The 19,006-nt window shown below is 38.2% G+C and overlaps 2 protein-coding genes across 2 annotated transcripts in view; one reads left to right on the top strand and one right to left on the bottom strand.

Annotated features, from left to right (window-relative positions):
- pde5ab (phosphodiesterase 5A, cGMP-specific, b) overlaps positions 1–19,006 on the top strand; it is a 113,156-nt gene that overhangs the window by 22,160 nt on the left and 71,990 nt on the right. The gene's annotated exons all lie outside the window — the stretch shown is intronic.
- Positions 8,622–10,932, bottom strand: LOC146391688 (uncharacterized). Its single transcript, XM_084924631.1, has 2 exons — positions 9,992–10,932; positions 8,622–9,798 (listed from the first exon to the last, which is right to left on the bottom strand). Exons 1-2 carry the CDS (start codon positions 10,535–10,537, stop codon positions 9,286–9,288), a joined length of 1,059 nt encoding a protein of 352 aa, XP_084780757.1. The 5' UTR covers positions 10,538–10,932; the 3' UTR covers positions 8,622–9,285.

Genomic DNA, 19,006 nt, shown 5'->3' with positions numbered 1-19,006 from the left:
ATTGCCATGGCATTTGACTCAAAGATATCTATTCCATCATGATGAAGATGGTGTTATATGTCAATGTCATCATCATCATCATCATCGGATCCCAATTTCAACTCATCATTAAATTATTACTAATGACCAAGTACCTGCCAAACAGCTAGGGTTATCTTTCTCCTCTAAGTGCTATATAAACACATGAAATATTTTTCTTTTGGCCAAATTCAGCTTACTACACCAATTACATGCTGACATCTTGTAGTGGCACACCTCCAGCGCTTGCTCATTGTAATAACCATGGCTGCTAAGATAATTTATTGGTTTTTGTTGTATCAGCGTTACCGTCAGAAAAATTATATAACTCATCATGTTACTTCCCAATCAGGGCAGTAGATGATACTATAGCCTTGTGTAATTACGTAACAAAATACAAAGTTCAGAATGAGATCACTGGCGAAGAATGCCATAAAATATGAGGGGAAATCTATTTAGGCTAATACATGCAGTCCAGATGGGAACATCTACTGTAAGCCTATAGCTGCTGAGTTATTGAGGCCAGTATGACTGTGGAAACAGCCATAAATCTGGACAGTAACTGAAATCAGGACAAGCATTTGTTACACAAGGTAGATGAACAGGAAACTGAAAGCACTGCCCGATGTAAGGCAAAAAGTGCTTTTAGGAGACACAGGGGTCAATGCTGGTTCACATACTTGTGTTAAATATGTATCAGTTCTTTTCAAACTATACATTTCACTAGCTGGGCCCATGTCCTCATTCTAGGTTTGACAGCGTTTTAGTAGGTAAAGGCGAATGCTTTGACATGAATTGAGCTGTGGGATTGGGGAAGGCCTCGAAGGGGACTGGCGACGGCTCCCAGGCCTGGCAGATCCCCATGCACTAAATAGAAATGAAGAAGTTAAAGAATTGAGAACAAGGAGGGAGGGTGGGGCACGTAAACGAGAATGAACAGCTTGCAGAACTGGGGGAACCTATGTAGATGACAACCGGAAGGAGCGTGTTTGGGGGCGTGATCCTGCTTCTGAAATTCCGATACATAAATCTCCAATGAAAGCCCTGGAATTCCAAATTGGTCTATTTAAGCTTTTTTAGACAGCAAATAATTTCATCAGCTTAAAACTATTCTAACAATATGCCAGAATTATTTGATAACATAGCTATTTGACTTACAAGTATAAAGATTCAAAGGTAAAAGGTTGAGTGCAAAAAGTGTTATTTCTAAAAACAAGTTCCACAAAAAATTACCAAAATGATTATTCCCTCTGTTTCACAGTTCCACACTATTTAAAGGTAATGAAATTACAGGAATCTCAAAAAAATGCTTTATATTCCCAACAAGGGAACTTACATCATTACCATTTAAACTTTTTGGTGTGATGCAAACCTTCTTTTCAGCTGGAACTAAGTTATTTGATTTTTTTTTACTTCTTTTTTTTCTATTGCCTTGTAGCATCTTCGTGAACATTGAATATTATTTTTCTGTTTACTTATTTTGCTGTTCGATCACAAATCGGCTCCGTTACCGGCAGTTAAGTCTCGAGACTGTTCTTTTCTTGTAGTAGTAGTTCACACACATGATGGAGGTATTGTCTAGGTTGCCTTCTTGCTGTAGGGTAATCCCATGAGGAAAAAAGTATAGACCAGAGGGAGTTGCATTGCTTGGTGTGGTAGTTCTGTAGTTCAAGGCTCAACCAGTTATGCCTTTTTTGAACCTTGAAATTGTACATAAAAGAACCATCCTTTCAAATACCTTATAGTCCAGACAATCCCTGTCTAATGAACATAAGATCTGCAATTTCTTAGTAATACCCAATTTTAGCCTCTTGGAAGTTTCTCATGACTAAGGCAGGATTCATTTATTTTTCTAGTCTTGCTAACCATACACAGCACTTACACTACAAGTCGCACTTTACCTTTTATTTCATTTATTTAGTCATACCTTTATTCTGTGCATATAAGCATTTTTTCCATGCAGCCAGACATCTAGCTAATTTAAAATCATCAGTTATTCCAGCATCAATATCTTTGGGCTGTGGAGGAAGCTGAAAATCAACCCACAGGAATATCATAGCAACTCTTCCCAAAAAGGCTTTGTCACCAGGAAATTCAAACCCTGAACCTACACAGCTGAACCTGATACCTGCTAAGTTTAATCACTTTTAAGCTGTGCTTGATGCTTTTAGCACATTGGCCTTTTCACACATTGCCAGTTCTCCAGTTTTCCATGTGCTTTTGGCTGTAGGGAATTGGACTGTCAGATCCTTTGGCTTTTATTGCAGTTTCTTTGCAGATTGAACAGTGGTTTAAGTTTAAGTTGTTTTGGCATATTGAAGCTGCATCGTAGTTCATCCGATAGTAGTGGCTGTTGCACCTTGGGGTGCCATTAAGATAGGTTAAGCTAAGCATGTTACTGAGGTCTGAACAGAATATGTGGTTATTTACCAGGCTTGAACTGTAATTATTAGGGTGCCTCACCTTTTTGGCATTAATTTTCCCAACCACTTAACTAATTCAGGGCCACCTTGAATAGGTTGCCAGTCTATTACAGGGCAAACACTGAGAGACAGGCAAGCATTCACAACTATGACTAATTTAAAATCATCAGTTACCTTAGTCTCTGGGTTAATATGTGACTGTGAGTCAGGCCCGGCCCTAACCAATCTGGCGCCCTAGGCAAGATTTTAGGTGGCGCCCCCCTACATCGGCAGTGTAGTGTATGTACTCACAAGAAACCGAATAGCTTTGTCTTTGACCTTTTTTTTTTTACTTAAAGAAAGTAAATTCACAATCAGAATAATTAACAAGATAAAAAAATATATGAATAAATAAATGAATACAAAAAATAAAAAATGAATATATGAAATACAATAAATTTTACATACATAAACACAATAAAACGTGTCAACAAGTTGGATAAAATAAATTAAAAATACAATATAAATAAGGCACTGCACAAAACAAGATATTAAATAAACCAGTATGACTTTAACAACTATATTACAAAAAAGGGGATCCTACAGAGTTCTCTAGTTGTGCTTTTTAATACTGCATTAACTAGAATGACTTACAAATTACTGTACACCACCCCCTCATCAACCTCACATCACCTGCTACAGCCTTACTCTCCTAGTCTTTCTTGCAGCAAAGTCATCTACAACATCATCATATGACAACTGATTTGAGACCACATGATTTATGCTTATGATCACTGCTGGGTTGTGCTGCTGAGGTGGAGGCAACAGGAAGACCGCTTGATGCTGCTGCATCATGGCTGGGTTGTGCTGCTGATGCTGCATCACTGGTGGGTTGTGCTGCTGAAGTGGAGGCAGCAGCGGTAGATGTGGTAGATGGCCCAGGGGTGGGATTTAGAAACTTCAACAGTGCATCTGAAGAGAGGAGTATGTGACACCACTGAGTATTAAAGTCTAATAATGTTGTAACAAATAATATTTCTATTAAATAAGCTTTACTTTGCATTTTAATTAACGTGGGATTATTTTTTGTATTTAGAAATAATAGTACCAACTTTTTTTTTCTTTTTTTTTTCTTCAACATTTGTGGCACTGGCATGGCGCCCCCTGATGGACGGCGCCCTTAGCATTTGCCTATACGGCCTATGCCACGGGCCGGCCCTGCTGTGAGTGAGGCAGAATACGCAGAGAACCCACATAGGGAAAACATGCAAACTCCACACAGAAGGACCCTGGTTAGCTGGTGGATTTGAACCAGGAGACTTCTTGCTGTGAGGTGAAACTATTATGACATCCAGTCCAACTAAACCCCATTGTTGCACTGCAATACAGCAAACAAAAGTAGGATATGTCCCCCAATTAAGCACTCAAAGGTCATCTTGTGTCTTGTGAAGTTGCTGGTTAGCTGCTTTGATGATTACAGGAATGCACAGTTTTCTGTGTCCTTTAGGGCAAAGCCTACCCCAGTGTACACTGGCCGAAAAAAGGGTAGGAAATCAAGTACAAGTAATTTATTTTAGTTGTAATAGAAATAAAGATAAACATAATGCCTTCTAAATTAGTGATGTGTCGGTCGCGAACGAAATGGCTCTTAGAGCCGGGTCTTTGACGTGAACGACGCGAGCCGGCTCCTTATCGCGAGCCGTGGGTTTTTTTTTTTCCTTTTCTCACCCTCTCTCTCTCTTTTTTTCCGCTTCACTCCGCACGCGAGCCTTGTGCTTTGCGCTGGGAAGAGGGGGGAGGGGCGGTAGTTACACTCGCAGTAGCACAGGAACAGAGCGAGAGGGAGAGAGAGAGAAAGAGAGCCAGGGACAACAATGTCACATTAGAAAGGTATAGTAATCAGCCACATCCAATAAAGGATTCAGAAAGTTTATTCATGCAGGCCAATATGACAGAGAATGTGCATCTTCTTTTTTTTTCTTCATATTTTAATTTATATTTAATTGTGTTGTGGTTTGCAGTGTTTTGTGTTGTTTCACTTTAAATTAGTTTAAAAGGAAAAAGCTGAAAATTTAAATAGTTAAAAGTTGAACTGTGACTAGTTGTTTTTTGTATTATATGATTTATTTATTACATTTTATGTGGAGTGAATAAATAAAAGTATATTTACAGTGGCCCCTAGAGACAAAGCACGTACAAACTCAAAAACACGTAAAAACTCCAAAACACGTAAAAACTCCAAAACAGGTACAAAACACAACAGAAGTGCTCCAGGATGCTAGGGGGCAGTGTTGAGCTTTTGTTACCTAGTGGCTACACAAGCCAGCAAGTACCCACGACCAGATTTGGTGTGTGGTAGTAACAGGTAAATGAACATTTTTTTTAATTATTTGAATATATATGAGTGCTTGTGTATAAATACACAAACAATACACATATGCTTTCAATTGTGTAATTTAAGTGATCTAGGTAGCTCTGTTTTGGAAGTTCAGTTAACGCTAGAAATGTGTTTTGGAGTTTGTACGTGTTTTGTCTCTAGGGGCCACCACATATATTTATATATAAACATATATAAATAAAACCACTTTTGTTTTTACATTAGTAATTCCTTTTGTGCATAATTTTATATTATTGTTAATAATAAATTAATTAAAGCAACAAAACAACCTGGAGAGCCGGTTTGGAGCCGAAAGAGCCGGCTCTCTAAAAAGAGCCGGAAATCCCATCACTATTCTAAATGCATTCACACTCTGAAAGTAGATGAAACATCTCAGAAAGCTTTTTTTTCTAAGATGAAACTGCTGTGCAAACCCTCTGTCTTTGTCATTATAATTTCCGTCTATTTTCACTCTGTGCTGTCTAACTGGTAACCTGCCAAAGTACAGTCAGAGCAGGCGAATGAATTATATTCCTCTACAAAAAGAGTCATTTCTTCTTGTCTCTTTTCTGCTGCGTAGGAATTTGCCTTTTTTTTCTAAGTATTGGGTGCATCCATTTTTCTGTATGTAGACTCAGACCAACAACACACCAACAAAGTGGTGTTTCTGGGGACGGTAGTTCAGTTTAGTAATGTGGTCCTCATTTCTAGCACAGGATAGGGGAAGATTAAGTGATATTTTTACAGTAATTATCATTTTTAGCTCGATGCAATCAAAGGCTTCTCTGTGATTTCTGAGAAAAACAGCTCCATTTGAGCTGGAGGAGAGCAGCTCTCTGTCACTCTGACTCTCTTGTGAGAGTTATTCCTGCTGTCCTCACTCTGTGCTGACACTGTGCAGACACACATCTGTGTTTTCTCCAACATTTACTGGATGGAGGGAACCCATTAAACAGCTCTGCTAACAAACAGTCCTGTTTTAAGGATCAGAGGTGATACTGAAAAAAAAAGACTTTTATCTCCTCAAGTGAATATTTTCAAAGCTTACTGCTCCTGGCAGGATTAATTTATGTCATTTATTTTATTTTAGTTGTAAACAAGCTGTAGCCTAAAATTATACCTTGAATCTAAGATGTGTAAACTTCTGGTTTTCAGCAAAAGCTGCTAGATTTGTATCAGTCTACAAAAGACAATGGAATCCTTCCACAATGACTTAACAATATCCAGTCACTGATAGCGGTTAGAGAGCTGAGTCTTAATCAGGAATGGCCGATTGTCCGGTCAGGTCTTTATTTTCGATGGAAAAGATGTGGATAGAATCCACTGACACCAAGAGTACAGTAAGAAAAACACGGGAGAATTATGCCAACCTTTACTTCTATATACTGTGTATGTGAGCGTACAGTGCCCTTCATCATTTTTGCAAAAAAGACAATTTTTGTAGTTTTGCCACAAACACAGTTGATTGTAACGCAAACAAATAATATTTAGCTGAAGCGATTTTACAAAGAAATTTGTGTTTAAGAATTACAGCCATTTTTCTAGAGGTTCAAAATTCATAGAACAATAGGCAAAGAGTTTTATGTTTGCAAGTCAAAATAGAAACAGATATAATATCTGAAGTTGATTCAAAGTGTTGAATGTTTAATCATTACCATAAATTTTATGTAATTTTAAATTAGGCTGAAAACCCCAAATAAACCATAAATCAGAGAGACAACAAAATCTTTAGACGTGGCCAATCGGGTGCATTGTCTTAAAAATTAATGCACAGCAACTCAGCAACAGTCCAGCACACTCTTGCGTCAGCACTGCTGGACACTGGACCTTATGAATGGAACTACAGAGAGTTTACAACAAAGTGCAAACCACTGATTACGACTAGGAAGGATTAGACTTTGCCAGAAAACATCTAAATGAGCCTGCTTAGGAAAAAAATCTTTGGAGAGATCAAACCAAGATCGTATCAGATCATATTAACTGGGAAGAGATAATTATGGAAAAGGAGAGAAACTGCTCATGATCCAAAACATACCATAGTTGAGGTAGCATTATAGCATGGAGATTTATGGCTGCCAGTGGAGCTGATAGCTATAAATAGAACCATGTTTACTGATGATGTGACATCTGATAGAAGTAGCAGAATGAATTGTGATGTCTACAGGGCTGTACTCTGTGCTCAGATTCAGCCAAATGCTGCAAACGTGATAAAAACAGCACTTCACAATTCAAATAATGATCCAATGCATACTGCATACTGCAAAAGCAACCACAGAGTTTCTCAAAGTGGGATATTCTTCAATGAGTTCTTCAAAGGACTGATCTCAACCCCAAAGAGTGCGTTTTCACTGTTAAATCCAACACTAAATACAGAAAAGAATCACAAACTGGAAATACTGAAGTGGCTGCAATAAAGGTCTTCTAAACATGCAGACATTGGAGGGAATTGTTTTTCAGGATTAAAAACACTCTAGTTTGTCTCATTCATTTTGAAATGTCTGTAATTTCCTAATTTTAATTGTCTATGATTTTAAGTTAGCTCATTAGATTATACAGAGCCAAGAATAGAAAAAAACTGTCTGAAGCCTGAGCGGCTGAACTCACTATTTGGAATTTTGATTGCGTAGAGTTCTGATAAGTGCTCGACCAAGGAGGTTACGTTTTTGTCAGTGCGCCGCTCTGTCTGTAGAGACCTCAAAACATTTTAAATCACTTCTGATAAACCTTTGCATAGGTGTAGAGTGGGATCATCTTAACAGTCCATTCTAATTTGCCTTATATCCACCAAACTCTTTATTGAAAATTGACAAAATGTCTAATAACTTGGAAACTATGGTTCTTATTGTGTATTGTTAACAAAACAAAATTCATTCAAGATTTCAAATATAAACATTTGACCTCTGACCTCTCCTTTTAGGTCACTAGATTGATCCGAAGGTCAAAGTAATATTAATGCAATATAGAACTATTTAAAACTATGTTTCTTACTGCCATTGATGACATTGACAACATATAGACATATATAGAATGGAGATTCTAAATATCACATTACTTTCGACCTCTGATCTCTTCTTTAAGATCCAATAGGGTCAAACGTTCACAAATGTCTTTTAAAAAACTATGCTTCTACAGCCTTTGTTTACATTGGCAACATTTAGAAAATGATACAGGTGATTACATTAAAGTTTGTATCCAGATGTCATGTTGCATTTGTGGTGGCTGTAGCTCAGGTATGAATGAGTGTGAATGTGAGCACTTAAAAGCATAGAAGAAAATGCTTGTGTGACTGGGTGAATGTGGCATGTTGTATAAAGCACTTTGAGCACTATATAAGAATCAGTCTGTGACTTCTGATCTCACTTTTACATTTAACAATATTTCTTTTAAGCTGATGCCAAAATGCATTATACAGAATACTGTATAGAGAAAGAAAAGCTTGGTTTGAAATGTAACATTTACAAATCAACACCCATTATCCATTACCTATTGCTACATAATGTTTATATCCAAAATACATTACTATTCCCTTAAAAGTAAATACTTCCCAGAGAGTGAGCTGTGTTGGCAGAGGTTTGGACTCTGAGTGCTTCTTGTTTCTGCGGTTGTTTTTCTATCTGGTTTTAACTAAGCACTTCCAGGATCATTTAAAGAGAATGCCAACAGATTATTATTCTTGAATTTGCACAAGGGCCCCTTCATCACACTAATGATGGACATTCTTTTTTTTTTTAACATATTCATTTACAGTTCATCACAATGTGTTTCTTTTGTGAGACACAATGATACAGTGGTTAGCATTAGTTAGTAAGTGGATGCTGTTTTTTTGTTTGTTGGTTTGTTTATTTGTTTTAAATTGTATTTATTTATTTAAGCAGTTACAGTTTTTGCCCGTTGCTTGAACACATTTTGCAAAACTTCGCTCATTGTGCCAAAACTCTAAACACAAGTAAACATGACACAACACTGGGAAATATACCATTCACATCTGTGCCAAATTGAAACTCTACTCTCAAAACCTAAACTCTGCTGTCAAAACCTAACATTCCTTTGTCAAAATGTAACTCTGTTGACAAAATGACACATACTTGCATCATATGCAAACACTTACAGATCAGGGGGAACACACTAGTCTACTTTATATAAAACACTGCAGTCTTTGATGTTCATTGTTTATTCAGAAGGCATATTTTCAGGAGACACATTTTCAAACAACCAAAAAAGCAAATAGGACTACTCAATATTGTACATTGCAGTACCATGAATTCAGATAAAGCAAAAAAAAACAAAAACAAAACATAATACAGTAATAGAAAAAACACTATACTGTAAACAAAAAAATCATGACAATTGTGCATACATGGGCTCATGGATCCTGCCGTCTGTTGGGGTCTAGCCACAGGACCTCATCGACATCGCAAGCAATTTCTTCTCCCGCTAGGCACCGGGGAAAATATCCTCTTGCATGTCGAAACCATCCATGGATTGCTGTCACCTGAATGTCGCCACAGGCCTGTTCCATTGCCTGCAGAAGAGGCATGCGGGCATGTGGTCATATACACGCCATCTCCAAGCTGAAAAAAATTCCTGTATAGGGTTTAAAAATGGTGAGTAAGGGGGCAAGTATACCACTTCAAGTTGGTTGTGGTTGGAGAACCAGGCCTGGACCAGAGCAGCCCGATGGAAACTGACATTATCCCATATCACCACAAACCTGGGCTGATCTGGTCTGTTCTGTACAACTATATTATGGAGAGCATCTAGAAATGTGAGTATATGTTGGCTATTGTATGGACCTGGTTTTGCATGATGATGCAGAAGCCCTCGAAGGCTTATGGCGGCACACAATGTGATATTTCCCCCGCGCTGCCCTGGGACATGCACAATTGACCTTTGGCCAATTACATTACGACCCCATCGTCTTGTTTTGCACAGGTCGAATCCAGCTTCATCAATGAAAATGAATTCATGAGGATGTGCAGCTCTATCCATGGCCAAGATTCTCTGTAAAAAAAAAGAAAAAGAGAGAACATATTACTGTACTACAGTGCTACACATACAGAACCCTCACCCCATCACACAGGTACCTGTGTAGCTCTCAGAATGGATCCATGTGGTACTGATATGGTACATATTCAGCTGCTACTGGATTTCACCAGTATTGTGTATTGTACATGTAAAGGACAGTTACACTTACCCGTACATATTCAGCTCGAAGTCCTTTGACCCTGTCACTGTTCTTCTCAAATGGGACTCTGTAGAGCTGCTTCATGGTGATGCTGTGTTTTCCCAAGATGCGTGTGATGGTGGTGATGCTCACATGGTTTATGTTGTTGAACACTTGCCTGTCTGCAAGTATTTGCTTTCGTAGCTGTTGGAGACGGATGGCATTGTCTGCCCTCGCTAAGTCCACAATGGCAAGTTCCTGCAGTTGTGTGAACAGGCGTTGGCGTCCTCCCCCAGAAGGTCTTCGAGTCATTCTAGAGAAATACAACCATATATTGTCATCGCTTTGCTTGTTTTTCTTACAGTACTTTACTGTATATACTGTATCATCCACTGTACAACACTGTACTTCAATATAAGTAATCATGGTATGTTTCACAGAAACTACCACTTTGGCTGCAAAAGGAGCATTAGCACCCTGCAATACCCTGTACACTTGATGTGGTGATGTGATATACTGTAGAACAGTGCTATAAAAACCATCTGAGTAGAGTAGAAGGTAGAGAGGTGAAGACATACCTGTTTTCTAGTCGGAATGTTCTTATCACAGATGCCACTGTGAAGCGGCTTAGATGTGGGTGGACTCTCTGCCCAGCTTCCCTCATAGTCAGGCCATGGTTGAAGACATTGTCCACCAAAGTTGCTCTTATATCATCAGAAATATGGGTCCGTGCATGGCCTCTTCGACCTCCTCCTCCTCTTGCTCTCCCTCCATCCATGCTTGCAAAGTTCTTGAATTGGCTAAACTGAGGGCTTTTTGTAGTTGGCTAATTGGTGTTCAGTTTTGCAAGTAAGTGCCTTCAGGTGTGTATTTGAGTGGTTGCAATTACCCGATGTGTTTTGTATTTTGGATACATGTGTTTTCCAAATGGCACCCTGAAATTTCATTTTGTGAACGAAGTGTCTTATGTATGAAATAGAGTGTAGTATGCAGGACCATGTGTGTTGCATAATTGCAACTAGGGTGCAAAGCAGCGCTCTTGTTTAAGGTATGGGTACATGTGTTTGAGGTATGGTAACAAAAGCTTCAAGTTGTGTTACTTTAGTCTAAGCATGGGTTTATAGTGTTCAAGCAACGGGCAAAAACTGTAAAAAAAAAACTGATTGTGTGTGTGTGTGTGTGTGTACCTGTGTAAATTTGGTCCCATTATGGGGACCAAAATACCCGTCCCCATGTGCTTGAAAGCATTTTTGAAGCTCAAAATGTCTTTTAGTGTTAGGGTTACAGTTAGTTAATGGTTAGGTTTAGGGATTCATTTTTTATGGTTAGGGTTAGGGTAAGCGGCTAGGGAAAGCATTATATCAATGAGATGTCCGCACTAGGATAGCAACACCTGACGTGTGTGTGTGTTTATGCGCGTGATACTGTAAATGTTAACTCATAGTTTGCGCTGCTTACAGCGGTGACCTTCTTGTATCCCACAGCAGGCGTCTCAGTCCTTGTTTCATGGGAGAGTGACAGCTTAAGTCATCTCAAAGCTTTTCTGCTTCTGTGGGAAAGAAATAAACTGGAACGTTTTGTGGTCCTGAAGCCTTAAAAGGACAATTCCGGTTTACCCAAAATTAATCTCACTTTCATACTCATACAGTTGAATGATACATTACTCACCAACATGTGCTGGGACTATGGCAGAGAATAAAAAAGTAATATAAACACAAGCACCCAGATTAGACACACTGTAAACAAATCACAGGTCACCCTAACCAGGGCTTTTAATTCCTAATTCTATAAGGATTTAAAAGTAACAGTGTCACATGAGGTAGCAACAAGTCACATCTTTGCTAGATGCATCAGCTCAGAAAACAGACGATGAAATATATTTCATTGTTCAGCTTGAATTTGTTTTTTAAAGTTTAACACACTTGAACATAACTATGTTCATTCCATTTAGCTGACAAATGACAGTGTCGGTTTGTCCCAACCTTCAGTTCAGTACAAGACTGTAAGTTGTCTTTGAGACTTCTTTTGGTACATCCTGTGATCCAAACATTACTGTCAGATGTGTATTACCAACATACTGCCACTCCTAAAATGGAAATTCTACATTTTGATATTGTAGCTGTTGTTATGTGTCAGGTTTACTATGCTGTTAGTTTTACCCTTGAGAGCAGGGTAGACACTAGATTTAATTATTACAGGCTGAGTTAACTCTCATTACACATTTGAACTGGTCTTCTACACAGAGCATGTAACTTCTCTGCTCACACTGTTTGGCTCAATCAACTGGTCTCTGTGTAGTCTTACAATGAAAGGAAACACCAGGTCACTAGCTTGTTTTGTCCAGTAAAGTTAATTTGAAGACAACAGCTGTACCCCCTTGTTGACAAAAAAGACAAAATGGTTGTCTCTATCTAAATGAATATAGACTGAGCCATGTCTTCAATTTTACTAGAGACCAGGACAGTAAACCCCAATATACAGAATTCAAAACATTTTTAACAAGTTTGGTGACTTTGCTTTTAGGCTTTTTTTTCCACTACAGGTTATACTTTTACTATAACACAACATGTTTCCATTATTAAGGCTTTGTTTATAGCCTGCTACAGAGACATTAACAAATCCATTACAAATTCACAAAATTTGTATCCAGGGCATGAGTGCCAGTTCCTTTCAGTGACAATATTAACCATCTGAAGTCTAAGTGAACATCAGTGATGACCCAAAACCTAACACCAAAACCTAACCTAAAACTCAGAGTTAGCTGAGTTTTAGGGCAAATCAAGTGTTCTGCTTGCATTTCTTTTCAACTGATTGCTCAGTTGCTGATTGTTTATGGTTGAAGAAGAATGTCCTATTTCTTTGCCTTTAGAAATCCTTTACAAACTTTCTTGCTTTAGATCGTTATCCACTTGCACTATGAAGCACTGTGTGATCAGTTTTGCAGCCACTGGTATAGCTCTACAGACTCCACAGTTAATCCTGCTTCTTCTGCCAGCTCTCACATTAATAAACATTAGTGACGTAGTTCCACTGGCGGCCATACATCATTCTGGTATGAGTTATTTATTTTTTCAGAATGCTGCAGGCTCTTTGAACGTTATTTGAGACGTTATATTAATCTAATATGGCCTTCCTGTTCTTGAGCGTAAACAGTGGATTATTTTTCTTAACCATGGCAATGATTCTGTCATCACACGCTTTATTTGTCCTGTATGGTCATTCAGACCTTTTGGTGTTGGTGAGTCTGCCAGTTCATTAAATCGTTCTAAGAATATACCAGATTGTTGGTCTGACCACTCTTAAAGTGTTTGTTATCTCTCTGATAGGTTTATTTGTTTTTCTGTTTTTTTTTTTCAGCCTAGTAACAGCCTCTCTCACATGCACTTAACTCTCAGTGAAAAGCTATAAAAACATATTAACATTATAGATCAACTTCAGATGTTACTGTATGTCTGCTTCATTTGTCATGAAAGAAAAAGGAGAGTAAGAAAGTAACCTAAAGATTTCTAAAGGCAACGAAACAGCATATTCTTTAGTCAGATAAATGATTACAACCTAACAGAGCACCCACAAACAAAGAGCAACTGAGCAGTCGGGGAAAAAGAAAGCAACTGACTGAAACTGCTTTTCAGTCATTCCAGTAACTTTTGAGTCTCTAAAAAATGTGTTGCCAAACAATTAATATAATACTTTTGTTAAACCCCTTGAACTAAAGCTGAAAGTCTGCACTTCAGTCACATCTTGATTGTTTGATTTAAAATCCAGTTTACAGAGGTAGAACTAACAAAACTGTCTTCAGCCAACTAATTAGGGACCTAACTATTATTTTTCAAAATGAATAACAAAAAATGTGAATGGATGAAAATTCTGTGATTGTTCTGCTGTAACGAAAACTCTACTAAACAGTTATTTTATGTAACTTATTCCAAATATTCTGGTTTTCATTCAAAAAGCTTGCATGACTAAATCTTTAGTGCCTTGTGATGTTATGTTTTAATAATAATAATAATAATGGATTGCATTTATATAGCGCTTTTCGGGGCCCTCAAAGCGCTTTACAATTCCACTATTCATTCACTCTCACATTCACACACTGGTGGAGGCAAGCTACGGTTGTAGCCACAGCTGCATGGGGCAGACTGACAGAAGCGAAGCTGCCATATCGTGCCATCGGCCCCTCTGGCCATCACCAGTAGGCGGTAGGTGAAGTGTCTTGCCCAAGGACACAACGACCGAGACTGTCCGAGCCGGGGCTCGAACCGGCAACCTTCCGGTTACAAGACGAACTGCCGACTCTTTGAGCCCCGACCGTTTTAGCAGCTTTTCTATCCATGAAACTACATTACAGGGATACACTTAACAATTACAATCATTGTTAAGTCTACACAAATCTCTCTACACTGCACACACACACACGGCACACACACACACACTCAGGCAGCCTTTCAATTATGTCAGTTCTGATCTGACCTGAGGGGATAGACAAAGAGAAAGAGGAGTCGGGTGGGGGTGAGGTGGCTTCCTCTTCCACAAACATTCCACTTTAATGGTCACACACATACAGATAGGTCCAGATATATTTGGACACTGACACAAGTTTTTTTTTGTTTTTTTTTACCAGTTTACTGAAACATATTCCAATTATAGTTATAAAATGGGCATGGGAATAATGTGTAGACTCTTAGCTTTTACTTGAGGGTATCCACATTCAAATTGGATGAAGGATTTAGGAGTTTCAGCTCTTTAATATGTGCCACCGTCTTTTTACAGGGGGAAAAATAATTGAACAAGTGACTCAAAGGCTATTTCATGGTCAGGTGTGGGCAGTTCCTTTGCCATGTTATTATCCATTAAACAGATAAAAGGCTGGAGTTGATTTGATATGTGGTGTTTGCATTAGAAAGATTTTGCTTTGAACAGACAACATGCGGTCAAAGGAGCTCTTCATGCAGGTGAATGAAGCCATCCTTAAACTGCAAAAACAGAAGAAAAAAAAACATCTGAGAAACTGCTACAATAGTAGGAGTGGCAAAATCTCCAGTTTGGTACATCCTGAGAAAGAAAGAAGGCACTGTTGAACTCAGCAACACAAAATGACCTGGACTTACACAGAAGACAATTGTGCTGGATGATCGCAGAATCATTTCCATGGTGAAGAGAAATCCCTTACCAACAGCCAGCCAAGTGAGCAACACTCCAGGAGATCCAAGTCTACCATAAAGAGAAGAAAATTGAAGTAATACAGAGCATTCACTCTAAGCCCAAAATCACTCATAAACCTCAAGAATACAAAGGCTAGATTGAACTAAAAAAAAACAAAAAATCAAAACATCAAAAGGAGCCAGCACAGCTCTGGGAAAACATTCCTTGGACAGATGAAACCAAGATCAACATCTACTAGAATAATTCAGAGACATACTGTTGGCTCAAATGCAGTCAAATTTATTTATTTATTATTAAATACTGAATAGAGATATAAATAAGAAAAAAGAAACATTTGACTGACCAGAGGTTATATTGTCTCTGATTGGTTGGGTGTGTGTGCTGTGCGGTTGGTGGGAGGTTGAAAGGGGGTTGGGATGGATCCCCCGTAGATGAACAACCACCATCTGCTGGTAAGATGACACCACCAATGGGGTGCAAGTGTCCAGCTGGGAGGGACACGAGAGACCAAAGAGCAGACACAGACACTGAAAGCCATTAGATTTTATCAATAAAATCTGGAGCTCCTCCAGGCATGTGATTTGCTATAATAATTGAAAAGCTAATTACTGGGAGAGTTGATTGTGTGTAGTTTAACTTTGAATTAGTAGTTTTATTACATTGCACAGGTTAAGAAAGGTCAGGGCAGATAAACAATGCATACTTTGATACGAACCTTGAGGAATTTCTGTATTTTCCTTCATTCACACCAGTTTTAACTGATAGAGATTATCACTTTTAAAGAAAATACTCAAAATCTTGGTGACTGTTTATTCCTTAGAAAAAATGCATTGATATAATTCATTATAATTTAGTGTAAAAACTCTTTGTTGCTTGTTTCTCAGCTTTTTATGCATTAGGATTATATTACACTCATGCATGTGTATTTACTTGTTAAAATGCTAACTGTTCCATTGGATCTTTACATGACATATTTCAACATCTGTGACTTAAGAATCTGTCTGTAGCTTATAGTTGTGAAGTGTCTTGTAATTTCACACTATCAGTGTACTGTATAAGTTTTCAGTCTTTTAACAAGCTGAGGTCTAAAGTCACCATCTGTAGTTTTTGAAATATTTTTTTAGAATCATCTTCCAAGTGTTGGCAGTCAGGGGAAAAAAACAAAGGGTGAAAGGTTCTGAGATAGGTTTGGGGTTATCACTGATGATAACTTAAAACTCAAAAGGTTAAACAAATAGTTAAATATTTTCTCCAATAATATGCTAAGATATGCTGCAAGGTGAGTGGAAGCCTTTGTGTGGACATCTGTTTGTACTCTGATCAAACGAACCAATTCTGCAGTCACACAAGGGAAAACTACTTGGAAACCACAGTGGAAGCAAAATTAATATGAGCATGACCTTTGAGATGGTTACTTTGAAGACAGAGACCAGGCCTGTGACCACTCTCAGTTAGTTGCTGCCTTCAAAGTAACTTTGGTGTGTCAGATAACAAGAATAAAGATCAGTCTACCATCAGTTTGTAATTGAATGGGGTCAAGTTGGTGATTGCATTGCAATTAAATGATATTTAACTATGAAAAATTGGCAAAAAATGCAAATCTACACAGAAATTCACATTAGCACCTTAAATTCAGATTCCAACCAGAATCTCATACATTGAAATTGAGTTACTCCTCTAAAAATAGTGACATAGTTGTGTAATTAACAGCAACATAATAAAAACACTTAGCAGACTTGCTTTTATATAATCATAGCAAACCCAATTAAGCAGAGTCCTCTTTTGCAAAGGGACACGTCACAGATAAATGGTACTCTCTGGTGCAGACTCAGATGCACTGACTTAGATTTGGAATTAATTTGTATTTAATCATACACTGGGGAAATTCACTTCTTATAGCAGCTTAAGGAGCAGCAAGAAAAGGTTAATTAAAAATATATAAGAAAAAAATTATAAATAGAAAAAATAGATAACTAAGATAACAGTGTACAAAAAAGCCAAAACCAAAACTATGTAAAAGTGAATATATACAGTAAAATACATCAATACTTTTCTTTTAATATGTACATCATCACCAGTGGGTGTGATAATGATACACCTGTGTTTTTAAACATTGCAGTGTACTGGCAGTTGGCAGTCCTTTCATGATAAAAAAGTTGGATGGCAGTTATGTGGAGAAACCCTCACCCCAGATGACCAATTGGATGCCACAACTACTTGCAACCATTTGCAAAAAGCAGGAAAAAAAAACGACCACTGACTGCAAATTCACAACGTATACGACGTATAAAAAACAAAGAAATAAGAAATAAATAGAGATTATTTTTGTGTGCTAAACATATACAGTCATGCCTAAAAAATGCACAGGAGAGACAAACAGACAGACTTAAATGCCAGTCAGTAAAAATAAGTTTTATGGGTAGACTAAGCGGAGGGAACAGATTTGACTCTCCTATGAATTTAAACCTGGAACCTGGAACCAAACGATGAAGGGGCAAACAGGAAGATTTTGAAATTGATTCTGAACCTCACTTGCAGCCAGTGGAGAAAAACTAAAAGAGGTGGGATATGATCTCTTTTTTGGGTGCCTGTGAGGAGCTGGCACCAGTATCTTGGACAAGATGAATATGGGAAAGAGAAGACTGACTGAGTCTGGTGTGAAGTGAACTGCAGTAGTCAAGTGGGAGGAAATTAGAGCATTAATGACAATTTCACGACAACGAGATTGCAATCCTGTTTTTACACTAGTGTGACTGATTCTTTACTCACTGGCATATGCATCCTTCTACTAAATGGACAAGCAAATAGTCAAAGAGTAAATAGAAACAGTAAAATAAGGGTAACTTCTGCTCCATTATGTATGCAGCTCTTGATGTGTCCAGCCATAAGATAGTGGAATCCTGCAACATAGGCAGGTAGTCAAAAGCTAAACACTAGTGAGATTATTGTACAAGAAGAGGAAATAGCTTTGGTTGATACTTCTATTTACTATTTACAGAACAATCAGCTGTTCTGCATCAAATTTGATGCCACACAAATTATTTGTGACACTCCAAAAAATAATTTCTGTCCACTATGAGATAAAGGAGAACAACAGCCTGATACCTGCAGGCCTGACAACAGCAGATGTATCACTCCTGTAACACGTGTAACATTCAGCAGTCGCCTCATTGTTCTGACACACACAACAAAACTATTGACTACACTACACACTAACTACACAAGATTTGCGCTAAACGTGGCAAATCTCTCATCTCAAAACACCGCCATCACTCCTAAAACTTCCCCCCTTTCTTAAACAACTAAATGCCATGTTGCCATGTCATTTTTTGATTGGTCGACATGGTACTTTTTTCGACGAATAGGAAAGGGTGGGGGGTTTTTGGTTTTGTTTTTGCTTACAGGCGGAGAGTGCTTTCGAGCGTTTTCCTTATAAAATGCAGTTTTTACCGTTTCTTACCACAGTAAATATAAACAACTATAGTATTCAGGAAAAACACACATTGCATATGTTTTTATCATAACTCTGGTTTTACGTGGCCTATCAACACAATTTAAAAACTGGTATAAAGTCCACAGTTTTTCCGTCAATTTCCGTCTGTCCTGCTCACATGTCCAATGGTTGTACACGTTGTCATTAACGTGGCTTCACTCCACATCAGCCACCGGTGTTTGCTAGCTAAAACACCGGTGTCGCACATAAGGACGCTGTCATAGCCTGTCAACGACGTTAATTAACTGCGTATATACGAATGTGAATCGCATTATTGGCTGGACTATGGGATAAGGTGGCATCGTTCTAATCCCATACGGGAGCAGCCAGACACTTACTGACTAACACTGCAAAACAGAATTGTTAAAGTTTTATTTTCAATTCAGGTT

The sequence above is a fragment of the Perissodus microlepis genome, chromosome 3, assembly GCF_051167445.1.
Source record: "Perissodus microlepis isolate ML-2025 ecotype Zambia chromosome 3, ASM5116744v1, whole genome shotgun sequence".
NCBI lineage: Eukaryota > Metazoa > Chordata > Actinopteri > Cichliformes > Cichlidae > Perissodus > Perissodus microlepis.
This window is presented reverse-complemented; position numbering and strand designations above follow the sequence as displayed.